The 17,773-nt window shown below is 38.1% G+C and overlaps 1 protein-coding gene across 1 annotated transcript in view; it reads left to right on the top strand.

Annotated features, from left to right (window-relative positions):
- The first annotated feature begins 4,756 nt into the window (after window positions 1–4,756).
- Window positions 4,757–17,773, top strand: part of LOC122095977 (cytochrome P450 7B1) — a 157,452-nt gene continuing 144,435 nt past the window's right edge. The window contains exon 1 of the mRNA XM_042666334.1: window positions 4,757–4,841. Coding sequence (XP_042522268.1) covers window positions 4,759–4,841 — 83 coding nt within the window. The 5' untranslated portion in view covers window positions 4,757–4,758. The remainder of the gene's footprint in view (window positions 4,842–17,773) is intronic.

Here is a 17,773-nt window from a genome sequence, read left to right as displayed (position 1 = left end):
TAAGATTTTTTTCATTAGAGAGGATAATGGTTTGATATTATTCAAACTCCAGTCTATATGCTATGTGAAGAGTTCATATAACCTTTCCAGGCTTGAACATTTAATCCTGATTTTAGAGACATCATGACGTTGGCGAAAAAAATGTGCCTAATTCTACTCTGACATTTCCCACAATGGTGCTTTCAAATGTTTCCCAACAAATATAGCCTGTAATCTGCCCTTTCCTAGAACTTCATTTGCTTCATGGGAAACCACAAGATTAAAGCCATGTGGGAGTGTGTTCCCAGATTCCCACAGTGTCACTTCCCAGTCACGTGTTTACTGGTTGCTTTTCTTTCACTTTGTACTAATTCTTTGAATCCCTTTCAGCCTCTCCTTCCTAGCTTATTAGAAAAAATATATTGTATTTATTTTTTACAGATCCAACAGACCAAGTACAGTGCTATAGTTTCACTCAACAAATTTGGTGAGTACATAGGTGATTTGGAGGTTGAAGCCAATGCAATAACATTTTTCAAGTCTAAGTGGGAGAATTAGAATGTGAATGTAAAAATGTAGGGTTTTTGCTGACTTTTAAACAAGTTCTAGAGAATCAAAGAGAAGTCTAGAGTTTAGCCCTAATACTACTTTAGATGGAGAATAAAGGAGCATTCAGATATGGCTCAGTGCTAGAATACCTGCCTAAAAGGGAGGGAGGTAAATTAAAAAGTTTCTGCACAGCTAAAGACATAGCAACCGAACTAGAAAGACAGCCAACTAATTGGGGAAAATATTTACCAGCAATATATCAGACAAAAGCCTAATAACCATTATATACAGGGAACTCAAGAAACTAATCCCTACCAAACCTACCAAACCAATTACTAAATGGCAAGGGAACTAAAGAGACACTTCTCAGAAGAAAAGATTAAAATGGCAAAGAAACACAAGAAATCTTCATCATACCTCGCTGTAAAGTAAATGCAAATAAAAACAACCCTGAGATACCACCTTACTCTAGTCAGAATGGCCCATATCCTAAATTTAGTGAACAACAATGCTGTAGGGGATGCAGAGAGGTACCCTACTGCACTGCTGGTAGGAATGTACACCTATACTTCAGAAAGCAGTTTGGAGGTACCTCAGAAAGCTAAATATAGACCTCCCCTATGACCCAGCCATACCACTCCTAGGCATCTACCCTAGGCACCCCCATGTTCACTGCAGCACTATTCATAATAGCCAAGATATGGACACAACCCAGATGTCCCACTACAGATGAATGGATCCAAAAATTGTGGTACCTATATACAATGGAATATTATGCAGCCATTAGAAAGGACAAAATAATGGCATTCACAGGAAATGGATGGAACTAGAAAAAAATCATTCTGAAGTAAGCCAAGAGCAAAGAGAGAAATAGCACATGGTCTCCCTGATATGTGGATGTTAAATCCAAAATATAAGGCGATACAATAAAGTAAACAGACTCGAGAAAAAAAGGACCTCCACTCATCTTGTCGTATCACTACTAAATGACCCCATGTTGTTGACCACATATATGATATATATATATATATATGATATGTGCACACATCTGAGTGAAGCTTGGAGGAGGACACAGAATCAGAGGGAAATGGGAAAACAAAACAGAGGGCCCATCAGCTGCACTGGACATCGATGAAAATGAACTAAGCAAACTCAAGGGCATTGATGGGAGGGAGGGAATGAGGGAAGGAGGGAACAGTTAACACTAAGCAAAAGGAAAGAAATGTACATACCACCCACTGTGGAAGAAATAGTTGTATTGTCAAAGCTCATAGAATTCACAAATTTTATAGACCACGATAATAATAATTTGCTTCATGAAGGTTAGAATGTTTGTGACTTTAACTAAGTATCACTATCTCACAATACTGTGAAATTTATGTAATCATTTAATCACAATAAAAATTATTTTAAAAAAGAGGGAGGTAGGGAGGGATGGAGAGGGAGAGAGGGAGGTATAAAGAAACTGACGACTTATTCCATTTTTAATTATAATAACAAAGTATCTAGGGTTAATAGTTTATCCAAAAAAGAGTTTTATTTAGCTGGTTTAGAGGCTGAAGGTGTAAGATGGATCAGTCCCTTTGGTTGAATTTGTAGGGAGGGCCTTCTTGGCTCATGACATGAAGTGAATGTCTGAGCATAGGAGCGAACATATGGTAAGACATAGAGCCAGAGAAGGATTCAGGGGTCAGGCTTACTGTTTCATAAAAACTCACTTTTAAAAGAACTAATTAGGGGCCCATTAGAACTAAAGGCAGTGGCCCCAGGGCCCTGACTAGCTCTTTTCCATTAGCTCTACTTCTGAAGTTTATACCATTGCACCAAAGACTAAGCCTCTAACACATGAATCCAGGGGGCCAAAACACATCCAACACATAGCATCACTTCAATCATCTGATAGATGAAGGCACCTGGACAGGTAGGCCAAGGCTCTGGAGTGTGACCTCTCATCCTCATATTCATCTCTCTTCCTTCCTTTAGAGACTCCAATGTATCACTCTCTGTTTACTCCCCTGCTTTTACTTCTGCGTTTGCTTCTGCTTCTCCTTGTCAGTGTGTTTCACAATCTACATTTTCTGAAAAGAAATAATGGGATTAGGCCATTTATGAGTTAATACCGAGGACATTTCATACCTGAATACTGCCAAGTTGGCAGTAGGAACCATAATGACCTCTTCAAGATCTGATTGTTGACCGCAGTCTAAATAGTGTGTCCAAAGTACACGAGACACTACTGCTGGCAACCAGTGTTGAAATAACTGTTGCTGGCTTCTGGAAGGAACTGCTAGGTAGTCAGGATTCTACCATTGTCATACACACCTGGTTTTCTTTGAAATCTTAAGGTGGAATGCAGCTAGGTGAGCCAGGTTGAGGTTTAGTGAGTAAAAACATAGAATGTTAAATTTGAATTTCAAATATATAACAAATAATAGTGGACATACTTTTGTGCCATGATGTTGTGAATTGTGCTGATAGTTCTTGTACTCCAGGCATAGTATCAATTTTTCATAGCAGGATAAACAGACTTAGAAATAGCTTAGATGTTGAGAAAATATGAAAATGTGGAGTAGGAAAGATTAACTATAAAGGTAGAGTTTGGGACAAATTTCTAGGAGAAAGTGGGATTTAATCTGGGTCTTGTAAGGAAGGGTAGGTAGAACTTAGCATAGAAATATGAAATACTTCTCTTTCTTTCTTTTCTTAGTGGTGGGGCCTGAAATCCTTCAGCTCTTCAGCTCAAAGCTAGTGCTCTACCACTTGAGACACAGTGCCATTTCCAGCTTTTTCTGCTTATGTGGTGCTGAGGAATTGAGCCCAGAGCCTCTTGCATGCAAGGCAAGCACTCTACCACTGAGCCACCTTCCCAGTCCGTCCCCCTCCCCCCCCCACACCCACACACTTTTTTTTTTAAGTTAAAAGGAGCATTCTAAATAAAAGTATCAATGGGATGAATGTAAGGGATACAATAATTCAAGCTGGTATGAATGGAACTATGTTAATGAGGGAGTTTGACCAGGGAGTTGAGTATAGATGGCTTCTCATTATAGGTGGAAGATTTATGATTATCACGAAGAATTTGGACAGAAACCAAAAGCAGGTCTGTGTTTTAGGTGATAATAACTAGAAAGGTCAACGCTGAAAGGCCGGGAGACCATTTTAGGAGTCCAGGACTGTCTAAGGGTTGTCTTGCAAGAGGGAAAGGACACATGGAAATGGTTTTGGTTAAAATGTTATTTATCAAGTCAGTGATCAAGGCAAATCACCATAACCTGAGTGTCATTATATTTTCTGTGAACAGTTAGACTTAAAAGTTGGGAGAGAAAAGTAACCTTGTGCAAACATACCTCGTGGGAGGTTATTCCTCAAGAAAAGATACACACACACACACACACACACACACACACAAGTATCTTCCTTATTCTTCATTGATAAAGGCTGTGGGCCTTTAATTTTTATCTTTGTCCTTCCCCTTAACCAGGCTGTTCCTCAGTCACTGGTTTTGCTTGTTGAGTTTTCTCAACTGGGCGCCTCACCAGGACTTCTGAAAACAGCTCTGGGTAACTCTGCCTCTGGGAGTCTTTGTGTTCATTAGGCCCTCAAAAAGACCTATGAACTAAAGTAGACATGGGGGGGACAGGGGTGGGTGCTGCGATTGGGCTGGGGGCAGCGCAGCCCGCAGGTGCCCACTGGCCAGCCCAGCTCCGGCCCGGCCCTAGTCACGCCAAAGAGGCGTCCCACCCTCCCCTGCGGCAGGCAGCGGCCTCCCCCGCCCTGCGCCCTGCGTGAGCCGCGGGACCGTGAGTCTACAGGACTCACTTCCAACTCAGACACAAAATCCCCCTCCTCCAGGCCTCTAGGGCTCGTTCTCGGGAAGTCCTAACTTCTTCCCTGCTTCTTTGGCCCTTCTTCCTTCCTGCTCGGATGAGTAAACAGCGCGGGTTTTCCAGAAGCGGGCCGGATGGATGGGGACAGGGAGGCGGAGGCAGAGCTGGGCGGTGCGCGTGGGTTGTGGGGTGGCGAGGGGGTGGGGACTCCACGAACTTTGTAATTCTGCCTCGGGAACCCGCCGTGACAGTACCGTGGGCGCTTTGAACAGCCATCTCAGACGAGGAGGAGAACTGCTGCAGAATCGCCGCCCGCCCCTTCTCCCCACCGCGCGCGCAGATTACTAAAACCTCCCCAAGCTGCCCACCGCCCAGGACCGAACGACACGTGTCCTGGGGCCCGATGGAGCTGCTCAGCCTCCCGGGCCTGGTCCTCGCTGCGGCCCTGCTGCTCCTCATCCTGTATTTGCGCACCCGGCGCACCAGGTAAGCGCGCCCAGGCTGCCCTGCCTGGGCTACGCATGCGCCTGGGTCCCCTGCGCCACCCAGATGGAAAGCCAGCCCGGCCCCCTCCAGGTTTGGCAGCTCAGACATAACTCTCGCTCCAGGCCACTGGCATCTTTTGGGAGCTTGTGGAATCACAAAGGCGACTCCCCTACACTTAGGTATTCATATTAAAGGTTTGGGGCCCAGTTGGATTTGGAGCTTAAGCACAGGTTGTAAAATCCCTTAGGTTGGCCCTAGACATTATTCATCATGCCTGTGGCTTTTGCATGCTATTGTGTATCCTGTTGCTGCTGCTGCGTGTGTCGATGCTTTATGGCCTAGAATTCATGGAACCCTGTAGGAGAGGAATTTGCTTACATTTCATTCAGTTAAAAGATTTCCAGGAAATCTGATGCAGGATATAAAAACAACTCAGGGTTCTACCTTGTGCCTCAGTTTACCTGACTGGACTTCATCTCAAAAAAGAAATGAAATAACAGAACTTTCACGTTGTGGAAATTTTGTGAGAAGTAAATGGGGTAATAGTGTCTGTTTATGCCCATGGCCTATTGTTGTTGTTTTTTTTTTAACCTAGCAATTCATCAAAATTCAGAAGTGTCACTATTTGTCTAATTTGAAGCTTGGAAGTGGAATTCAAATACAATCATTCATTTTAAGTTTTTTTTCTTTCCGTCCTTTAGTTTTTATCACTTTTAAAAACTAAACAGATACATTTTTAGTAGATAGCAATCATTACTTTAATTTATATTCACAGTATATATACATATCAGCACATATGCATGTGTGATATGGGTTGTTTTTCATTGATTTGGGAGACAGTGGAACTATTGTGCTTCATACAAATATCTGTCAACATTCTCTTAAATTCCCGCTGTTGAATAGGATAAGTGTATTGCATTTCCTCCCATATGAGTTTTCTGATCTTTCTAGAATGTGCAGCAAGCTCTCAGGTTGTATTCTCTAGGAGTTGTGATTTTGTCTGAGCCACCAAGAAGATTAGGGAACGAGGGTTATATGATTCTACCTTCTCTATTTTCAGTGTCAGTTAAAGCTAGTTAAGATATATTCCTAATGGAAAGACTTGGAAACAATTATGTTAAGTGAAGTGAGTCAGGCCCAGAGAGACAAAGCACACATGTTTTCCCATACATGTGGAAGCTAGATTTAGCTCACAAATTTATTATTAAATATGTTGGAAGATTCACAAGTATATGCAGAAATGTTAACTGAAATGTGATATAAATAAGTTCAAGGGAGAACTTGGTGTTCTTGCTTCTTCATCTCTTTCTTTCCCTCACCTCTTCTTGCTTTTCTTTCTCTTTCTCTCCCTTCCTTCCTTCCTTCCCTCCCTCCCTCCCTCGCTTCCTTCCTTCCTTCCCTCCCTCCCTCCTTCCCTCCCTCCCTTCCTTCCTTCCTTCCTTCCTTCCTTGGAATTGAGGTCTTGGGGGCAATGTCAGGCAAACCTTGTACTACTAATGCCATGTTGTGAATGTTTATATCCTCATGCTATCCCCATCAATTCAAATGTTGAAATCTTATCCTCAAAAGTGATCATGTTAGTTTTATTATGTGAGGACCCTGTATGTAGGTTGCCATCTATGAACCAGATAACAACCTTCACTGAACTCTGAATCTACTGATGCCTTAATCTGGACTTTTTTTCTGACTTTCAAAATGGAGAGATATTTTTTTTCTTTCTTATAAGCCACCTAGTTTGTGCTATATTGTTATAGTAGCTCATACACACTAAATGAGAGTCAAACTATCAACCCATGTCTCCCCAGCAACAGCTGAGATTTGTTCAGTCTTATAATAGATCCCTTTCCTTGGGCTTTTGAAAGGCTTTCCTACAGATGTGCACTTCAGGGTTGGCCAAGAATTTGAGGGTTGTTTATATGCAGATTTGGAGAATGTTTTCTCCTTATTTAGATTTATTTCCTAGATTTCCAATCACTTCATAAGCCTCAGTTCTGTCATCTCAAGTAGTATTCTGGGTTTTTGTTTGGGGTATTGTTGTCTACAAGATTCATTTGACATGGATTTGTTCTTTAAAAAGGTTTCATCCCTTCTATTATATACATTCTCTTCTATTTTTTGTAAATATAGATTACACACACACACACACACACACACACACACACACACACACGTGTATGTTAGCACACACTTTTTTGAGCCATGCTACAGCCTATAATAAAAAGCTATTTTTCAGATAGGGTCTCATTTTTTGCCTGGATCTGGCTTTGGACCATGACCCTCCTTATGCCTCTTTCCTAATTAGGATCATGTTGTGTTATGCCTCTCTTGTTTAAGTGAGTTTTACTAACTTGTTGCCCAGGCTGACCTTAAAATATGGTCTTGCTGATATCTACCTCCCGAATACCTAGATCATAGTCATGAGCCACTATGCCTGGCTTGAATGTCTACTGGCTTTTCTTCTTGATCCTATTGTCCTTACCTGGCTGCATTATCAGTTACTTTCCAAGAGTTACTCTTGAGCCATTGTAAATAATTCTCATCAGGAAGTCTTTAAGGTGCTACTGTTTATCTAATCTGTTTACGAAAGATCTTTTATTTCTTCTCAAGTTAGCTGTAATGAGCTGCTTTTTTTTCATTCTTTCTTTTAATTTTCACCTGTCAAAGATGGCTTCTTTGGTAAGTAAGTGAAAAAAAATCATAAAACAAAATTAAAAAGGTGATAAAACCTAAGTTTGTATATTATTACATTCAGCAGATACAGATTTATTCTATCAAATTGTTCTAAACGTTTTTAAGATGTTTACTCTTAGGTTCTGTGCTTATCATTTTGCAGATGGGTGATTTAAACAAAACAAAACATCAGCAAAAAATAACCAGTCCCTGGTTGTGTCACACAGGATGATATGTTGCATAACACTAATCTTTTGAACGATTGTTCCAGTCTCATATCTCTGAGAAAATCCTTGTTGGGCAGCAGGGGTTTTTCATTTGTAACTGAGGGCTGACCAAGTCCAGAATGCTGAAATATCATAGGCAGTCTGGATTTGAAAGTTAGAAGACAGTTTGCATGCATATTTGATGTTCTTGGTACCACTCAAAGACCTGTTTCTCCTAGGTACTGGTTCAGAGAAAAGAAGAAACAAAGAATAAAAGTAAGAAACAAGATTAAAATTCTATTTAGATCAGTTTGAGTCCAAGGAAAAATTCAGTGACTTTTGTTTTGAGTTGTAGGTTATATAGATAATGGCTTATTTGAGATATTGATTTGTTGATATTATTGCTTCACACAATTATTTCTCCTTTCTGATTATAGTCATCTTTCTCTATTGATCAGCGATTTATCCCAGATTCCCTTGCATATCAGACACTGCTATACTCAAATCTCTTATATAAAAGGATAATACTTTGAATCATGCCTAGATTGCTTACTATACCTAATACAATGTAAATACTTATTATATTGTTCAGAGAATAATGGCAAGGTGAAACAGATGTGCACCTGTTCAGTACAGATGCAATTTTTTTTCCCCGTTGTGGGGCCTGAACTCTGGGCCTGGGCACTGTCCCTCAGCTCTTCAGCTCAAGGCTAGTGTCTACCACTTGAGCTACAATGCCACTTTCAGTTTTCTGGTGGTTTATTGGAGATGAGTTTCGCCCACTTTCCTGCCCAGACTGGCTTTGAACTGTTATCCTCAGATCTCAGCCTCCTGAGTAGCTAGGATTACAGGCATGAGCCACTGGCGCCCAGCCAGATGCGATTTTTTTTTTCTGAATGTTTCAGATCTGCAAGTATGAATCCACAGATACATAACCTAAGGTTGTGAATGCCCAACAGTACTTAATGACTCCTACACAAGATCTTGGGTGCTCTAGATCCATTGTATTGTTATCATCACCTATGGGATAAGGAGAGCTAGGCTGCCACCATTAGTGAATAGCTTTATTTTTCTTTTCTCATAATAAAATATAGGTAAAGAAGGTCAAGTCAAGTCATCTTCTATTTAAGATTGTGTCAAGATCAACAGATGGGACTTTGTGTTTTTACAAGGGAGGTGTTAGAGAGTTCTCTGGGTACTATAGTAGCTTTTGGTTAAATTGCTTATCGATTAATACACTGTACTAAAATTCCTCTTGTTAAAGCCAGGGTTTGAATTAGTGGTATTACCATTTCATCCTGATTTCTGTCCTTCTTTACTAGTCTATTTTGTTACAACCTCTTAAAAAAAGAGAGTGTTTTGGATAGTGATGGAGGAAGATGATGTTCCTGAACAAAAATATTTTGGTGATTGACCTAATTTTCTTGGCCACTGAAGATAACCAATTAATTAGTCATGAAATATTCATTCATGCCACTTGGACCAACACTGAGGATTGCTAAATTCTATCATCACATATTTCTGATAAATCCCAGAAACCCTTGCTATATCAAAAATCTGTTGGTTGTGTATCAAACATTTGAGAAAATCATTCTCAGGAGTTTTGTTGAGTTAGCCTAAGCTTTTTATCACTATTGAAATGAAATCTTGAAGTGTTAACCTAGTTACATGGGTGATGGGTTACTTAATCCACTTTGGCTATTACAAGGAAATATAATAACTTGGATGGCTTTCAAACCAGAAAAGTTTATCTCGAGTTCTGCAGAGTTAAAAGTCTTAAGACAAAGGTGCTAAGAGATAATGGTGTTCTTTTTTTAAAAAAATTATCTTCAAATAGTTACATAAGGAATTTTAATTCAACATGTCAGTTTATGAGTACACTCAGGATTTCCGAGAGTATGACAAAGGAAAATAGAAATGGGTCCAACTTTTTCTAATGTAGTGCCTCATTTAATCTTTGCTATTTGTTCAAAATCAGAAATGAAATGGGGATTAATTATTTTGCCTTAGGTAAAGCTTACCTCAGGCATGCAACTGGGTTTTTGATTATAGATCTACTCAGAATATGATAGAATAAGTCCCTCTCGACTCCAGAGATATCACATATTCTTTATAACCTATGCATAGGTTTGGCTACATGGTAAAGAAGAATTAAGAGTGCCTAAGGAATGAAATCAGATGAGTGTAAAATCAAGGATTATCTTGGATTATTTGGTTGGGCTCAATGTAACTACAATCGCCATTGAAGCTGAAAGTTGGGATAGGGAAGAATGATGGGAGGAGTGACTGATTAAGAAGCACTAGATACTTAAATGACATGTAAAATTGTAACCCGCTTGTACAACCTTTTGAAGTTCAGAAAATAAAATAAATAATAAGTAAAAAATGTAAAAAATAGAAGAGAAAGGTCAGAAAAAATTACAATGGTATGACATGGAAAAGATGTGACTTTTAAGGGTTGTTTGTTCTGTTTTGGTGCTCAGGGTCAAATCTGGAGCTTTGTATTTATTGACAACCTTGTATATAAGGGGATGAAGAAGTCCTTGATCAAAGTATACAGACAGCCCACAGAAACTGGAAAAGGCAAGGAAACAAATTCTCCCCAACACTTGCAAGAAAGTATCATAGTCATACATGCCTTTTCAATACCGTGGTTTTACTCCAGGGACATGCAGGTTAGGCTTCTGGTGTATAGAGCTAATCATAAATGTGTGCTGAGCCACTGGATAGAAATTGTTACAGTATTCATGACAGTCTAGCACAGTGGCTTTATCTCTCATGCTTTTTGAACTTAGAATCTTCTGGTTTGTAGGTAGATATATTATCCATTGCGCCAGTAGCCTGTGCCTCTTGCTTTTGCATTTCAGCTACACTGCCTCTTCAAAGAAGGCTCAAAAAATGAGAAAAATGCAGCTTTTGGCAGAGAGTTCTAATTGCTTGTGAGAAACAAGAATACAATGTGAACATTTATAAAACCACAGTCTTCATCACAGTACTAACACAAACTAGTTTGAGAATTCTTGGTCCCTGGATTCACGGGTTGTCATAAACTATTCATTTATGTCTCTCTTAATCAATTCATAATTAAGTTTTATCATGTACAAACAACTCCATGAATCCTTTTTTTTATTTTTGCCAGTCCTGGGGTACTATCTCTGAGCTTCTTTTGCTGAAGGCTAGCACTCTACCACTTGAGCCACAGTGCCACTTCTGGCTTTTTCTGTTTATGTGGTACTGAGGAATTGAACCCAGGGCTTCATGCATGATAGGCGAGCACTCTACCACTAAGCAATATTCCAAGCCCAACCTCCATGAATCTTTAGAATGGTTTTGGAAATAGGACTTAAGCTATAGATGGGATGTAGATGTCTTTCCCCACAATGGACTTCTTTTAGGGGAGATTTGTTGCATACCTACTTAATAGCTGCCTGCATGCTGGTGGAGAAAAATGATATGACTTTGAAGATTTGAAGAGAATTAAGGGGAAGTGGACCTACTTCAGTGGTTTCCCAAAAATGATAGAGCAGAGTAAGCCACCGGCTCTGAAGGAAAGATGAACAACTTTTTGTGGGAGAATGTTTTTGTGCTATAACAAAAGTAAAATCCCACTGAAACTCTGCCAGGTTACTGTTCTGTGAAAGGCAAAGGACTAAATTACAGAAAGCTATTTTGCTGAATAAGAGAAGGTGACATCAATTATATCAAGCATTTTTATGGCTGAAGTGTTCATTTTTTATAGCATTGCCTTTTTTTTAAACACGGGGGTATTTGGAATGGGATTATTTTTGTCTATGAAAGAGTGTAAAGGATTAATTAATTCTATAATTGCTTAATATAAAAATTAATAGAATTTTTAACAAAAAGTGAAACCATAATAGGATTTAAATTCATTGTCACTTCTTATATCTTCATCCAAAATAGTTAATATTAATGGAAAAGAAACTTTATTTGATTCAGTTTCTAGTACAATAAGTAGGCCCCTGATGAATATTTGTAAGATGAAAGAAATAGGAATGAATGCATGAATGGGTGAAACTTGGTGCAGTAATTGTTATTTTAGGGTTATTATCATCTTAGGGCTTCAGCTAACAAAATATATGATTGCTTACGGTGTCATACATTTCAAATTTCCTGCTTCTTTCATTAAAAAGCATAGATTTCTTAGGAAAGTGGTTGCTGATGATGAATATTTACAGGCTAAGAAAATATTGGTGCAATAATTATTCTTCAGCCTAAGCCTGATTGAAAGAGATAGTAAACACAGTGCTAGTGACTCCTTAAATTATTGATTCTTAAAATTTAGAGTTTAAAAATATATATTGTTAATTTTCAAGTGTAGATGTTAGATTTTTATAATTGTGAATAAGATTTACTCCCTCCTATAGGTGGTCAGGAGGGCTTATTTAACAAAGCCAGAACCTTGTGTGAAGGGCTGGTTTATGCTGTGAAAGAAACCAGGTTTGTGTTTGAAAAAAATCAAAGTTGCTTTGCAAAGCCGTGCTTTGTGTTAGTGATTAGGTATCTCAAAGCTGTGAACACACAAACCATTTTATGCCAGGAATAGAAGGAGTGTACTATTTGGTTACATCCAATGAGGACTTAGTTTTGTGATATTGTATGTTGGTAATACCATTGTTTTGAGTCAGAATATAAAGGGATCCATTACTTTACACCACAAACAGATATTGTTGACTCTTTTCTCTGTTTTGTGTATTATTTAGTACTAGAGAAAAATATTTCTGATTTGTATTGATGTCAGCCAGTATTTTCAAGCATGGCCTATGTTCTTCCCAGGAAAAGTGCTTTATATTCATCATTATATCCAATTTTATTGGATCCTCCCTCACAAGAACATTTCTCATTTAAATAATGTTCCAAGCATCATATAGATAGAATATTCCTGCAGTTGGGGTTCAGACTCAAAAGTACTTGTCTTCAAGCCCAACTCTTTAACACTGTTTTTCCTTTTTCCTAACTCTTCCTTAACTCCTATCTTGTACCAGATTGTGATGGCACATTTGAAGGATGAGATCAACAAATATGGTCTCCTTTTTCCTCTGTTCTATGTACAGAATTTTGCACTTGTTCCCTTTTGGCTCAGCAAAAGATTGGAGCTCTCTGAGTGTCCAACCTGCTTCACAGTCCGTGACAGCAAAACAAAACAAAACAACAACAACAAAAACCCAACACCTCCTTCCCCCAAATAAAAACCTGTGACAGGGTAATGGCCAGGATGAGGTAACCTTCATCTTGGAAAATCTTCAAGAGCATCAGTCCCAAAATAAAGCCACATTGAAGGAACCAACAGTCAAAGGGAATAGATGTTTCCATGCTGTGGGAATTAGCCTAAGACAGTGAAGTGTGCTTCTCATTTCAACAATCCCCCTATTGTGAGTGTCATATCTGCAGTTACTTTTGCACTGAGGTTACAGAAAGTCAAGTATTATTTCATGGAGTAAACAACAGTGATTACCAATACATATCTTGAATGTCTTCTGTAGTGAATTTTTTAAAATCTGTTTTTGGATCCTGAAACACCTTTTCCTGAGGGCAAAGTATCTCATCGCTGTATTACATATGGGATGCATAACATCACCCTTATTTTTCTTTGTAGTCATATGTGATACTTTCTCTCTATATATGTATATGTGCATGCATGTGTAGGTGTATACATTTACACCTATACATGCATATACATATGTGTAAATATATATTCCAAACTAGTTCTACCCTTTTTTTCTTATTGTACCATATGGTATTCAGCATCATGCCAAAAGATAAAAATGTCCCTGGAACATATGAAGTCACCAGTCAACTGAAGAAGAGTAATGACTTTTGACCAAAGCATTTGTGACTTTGATATATTGGTAGGCAATAATAATATGTGGATTTAATACCAATAATTCTAAAAACAGCACATATTTGAAACTTTTAAAAAATGGCTATTACTTCATAAGAAAAAGAATCTAAATGTAGTCTTTAAAATTTTTAATATTTTATAGAAATTGATTCAACTTAATGTTTTTATTCTATATCACAGTTCTCCATAGCCACGCATGCAACTTATCTCTGTAACTTTAATTTTTAGCATTGATGTACAGTTTGATTCCTTATGTTTAAGAGGAGATGAAGTCTTTGTAGGAAACATGGCTACAACAGTTTTCTAATGTATTTCATGGGTTGGATGTCTCAACCTGTAAGGAAAGAAAACATAGAATATGGATATATATATATACATATATATATAATAACATGATAACAATGTAATTCCCCACCCACAAGCACTGTATATTAAGCCCCATGACCTACTGAAAAGAGAAAGCTCTTAATCATCTTCTTTTGCATTTAATCACCTCTGTTCACAAAATAACACTACCCGAGATTTTTTTTCACAAGGTGGCTCTATAATTAATAGAGTTATAGTAGGGGGGAATTTTTTTTTCATGCTTTGCTAGGTTCATGTGTAGCTGGGTTTCAGGCACGTCTGGCTTGTTGAGATGGGGGAGGAGGGTCTCACTTTTTTTTTCCTAACCTAGCTCCAAATTGCATCCCTACTAGTCTCTACCTCCCCTACGAAGTATCTGGAATGCAAGTGTGTGTTACTATGTCCTGCCTTTTCATTTTTAGATTTTGCATATGAGAGAAATATAGAGCCTGGCTTGTTTTGCTTAATGGTGATTTCCAGTTCTATTTTCCTGTTAATGATTTGACTTTTGTTTTCTTTTTGATAGTTCTGGGGTATGAACTCAGAACCTTGCACTTACTGTGCTTGCTTACTTTAGCATTCAACCACTTTCATAATATTTCTGAATTTGATTTTTGTTGTTTAATTTAAAGACGTGCTCTTGTGAACTTTTCTGCCAGGCTAGCTTCAAACTGCAAACTTCTAGATTTCAGCCTCCTAAGTAGCCAGGATTGCAGGCATGGTTCCTCTTAGTGGAAGAATAATAATACTCAAGGATGCATTTTCCTTATTCATTCATCTTCTGATGATCATTTAGGCTGATAACATAACTTGGCAATTATGAATGATGCCACAATAAACAAGGGTGTGCGGACATCTCTATGGAATGCTGACTTTGACACAAAGGAGTATACACCCAAAGGAATCAAAGTCAGCATATACTATGGAGATGTCTGCACAGTTAGGTGAATTCACCCAAGGAATAGTATAGCTGGATTAGCTAGATCTAACATTAGTTCTGTTTTTATATTTTGGAATCTCCATACTGCTTCCCTTAGTGGCATGTGAAGTTTCCTCTTTCTCGGAATTCCTACCAACATTTGTTGTTACTTGTTTCCTTGATAACAACCATTCTGACTGCAGTGAGATGGAATATAAGTGGGTTTTGGTTTGCATTTTCCTGATGGTTAAAGACATTGAACATTTTTTATGTATTTATTAACTGTATTTCTTCTTTGGAAGGTGTCTATTCAGTTCATTTACCCTTAGTTAGATTATTTTTTTCTTTTTGTAATTAAGTTTTTGAGCTCTTTATATAGTCTACATAATATTAATTAATATTGATCCTGTCCCTGGCAGAGGAATAAACCGTGTATTCTATAGGCTGTCTTCTTATATTTGCGTCTATTGCTATGAAGATCTTCCTACTGTGAGCACCATTCTGATAGTCATTATTTCTTTATTTTTTGTTTTGAATATAATTCTGTTCTTTATTTTTTAATTTTTTAAAAATTTTTTATTGTAAAGGTGATGTAATTTGATACAATCCATGTATCAGTTCTTGTCAAATTTCTGTTTCCCTGTCATATTTTCAATGTTCAGTTGTTACATACAGAAAATTCTTTTTGATGTAAGTACAGCAAACCCTTTCTAAATAGAACTCTAATAATCTTTGATCCATTCTCAGTTGAGTTTTGTGCAATGAGATATAGGAATCCATTTCAGTCTTTTCCATATGTACATCTAGTCTTCCTCAAATTACTTTATTTATCTTTATCTATCTTTATCTTATTTTCTTTCAGTCTTGGGGCTTGACCTCGGGCCTGGGCACTGTTCCCGAGCTCTTTCACTCAAGGCTAGCACTCTAGTGCTTTGAGCCACAGCTCTACTTCTAGTTTCCTAGTGGTTAGTTTGTGATAAGAATCCCACGGACTTTCCTACTCAGCCTAACTTTGAACCATGATCCTCAGATCTCAGCTTCTTAAATAGCTATCCAGCCACCAGCCCCCATAGGACTTTTAAAAAGACTATCTTTTCCCCAATGTTTTTGGCACTTTGTTGAAAACCAGATAGATGTAGCTGTGTGGGTTTATTGCTGGGTGTTTTTCTTTCCTCGCTCTCTCTCTCTCTCTCTCTTTTGTAGTATCAGGGCTTAAACTCAGAGCTTCATACTTATTAGACAAGAGCTGCACTACTAGACCTTTCAATTTTAGCTTGATTTTAGATAAAGTCCTGAACTTCTGCCCGGGCTGACCTTCAGACTGTGATCTTCCTACTTTCTTTACCTCCTTAGTTTTTGGGATTGTTAGTATATGCCAGGCTTTATCCAGACTCCAGTCCTAGATCTTCTTGTTTATTTAATAGGCTATGCATCTGTTTTAGGGCCAGTACCATGCTGTTTTTGTTACTATCACCCTGTGGTATATAATTTGAAGCCAAGTATTGTGATGTCTCCAATATTGTTCTTTTAGTTCAAGATTGCTTTGTCTATACAGAGGTGTTTTTTTTGTGTGCTTCCATATGAATTTGAGGATTTTTTCCCCTAGTTTTGTGAATAAGTTCTTTGGGATTTTGATGGGGAGAGAACTGAATCTGAAAAAAGCTTCTCATAATATGGCCATTTTCACAATAGTAAGTCTGTTGATACATGAGCGTAACATACTGAGCCTTTTTCTGACTTCATTGAAGCACTTCCCTTTTTGCCTTTTTAGACTTAACATAATGTTCCACATAAGTGGGATTTGTCTCCCAATATGAAGTTGACTATCTTCTCCCCAGACTTCCCTAGCATCTGAGAATTCACGTCACAATGTATTATAATTATCAGATACTGATATTCCTCCACCCACCTACTATTTCATAAAATAGTATGAGAATCAGGGTCTGATTTTATTCATCACTGTGTCCCCAGCATTTACAAAAATGTGTGGCACTATGGAACATCAAGAAATAATACATTCGTAATTTGGAGAAGAACTGTCCTTAGAAAACAAAGCCTGTTGATAGTTTTCTTCATAGTCATTATTGATTCAGAAAATACTGAGAAACCTAACATGTACAGTTCTCTAATGGTAGATGATACATACATAGCTCTGCCTGAGTCAGTGATAAGTCAGTTCTCAGAGATACTCAGTTCTTGAAAATCCTCTTAGACGATTTGTTAACAATGAGAGCAGTTTCAGAATTAAACATCTCAGGTTCACAAGTCTGAATCCTTGAGTGAATTCAGTGAAATAGACATCTCATTCTTGAACATGAGTGCAATGCCATTTCTGACAGAGGACCGAGAAAGTGTTTTTGTTATTCATTATTTTTATGGGACTAGCTAAGGTTATTTGATACTCAATCATTAATGAGATCTCATATCAGATCAAACTCACATCAGAGACAAGAAGGCATGTGGTGGTGCATTCCTATAATCTTAGCACTGCAAGGAGGATCATGAGGTCAAAGACAGCTTGGGCAAGACAGCAAGACCCTGTCTTAGAAAAATAAGTAGCTGAACAGAATGATGAGACAAAGGACAAGGGGGAACCAATGCAACAGTGATATTCACAAGACAATATGTTGGAAATGCTCCGTACAACTTGGGAGGGGGCAGTTGTGGGGAAGAGGGAAAGTAGGAGAAAAATGAGGGAAGGAGTAACAAGTTTAACAAGAAATGTACTTATTACCTTAATTATGTAACTTTAACCCCTCTGTTCATCACCTTGACAATAAAAAAATTTAAAAAACCTAAAATAGTTAAAGAAACAAGTAAATAGATAAATGATAAGATGAAATTTTTGTTACAAAAAAGAACAGAGCAGGTACAACATCTGCCCATATGTCTTCATACCTTTTTAGAATATATCAGGTAGTAATATGTCAGA

Source organism: Dipodomys spectabilis, unplaced genomic scaffold (genome assembly GCF_019054845.1).
Source record: "Dipodomys spectabilis isolate Male_0828 unplaced genomic scaffold, ASM1905484v1 ptg000015l, whole genome shotgun sequence".
In the NCBI taxonomy this organism is placed as follows: Eukaryota; Metazoa; Chordata; class Mammalia; order Rodentia; family Heteromyidae; genus Dipodomys; species Dipodomys spectabilis.
This window is presented reverse-complemented; position numbering and strand designations above follow the sequence as displayed.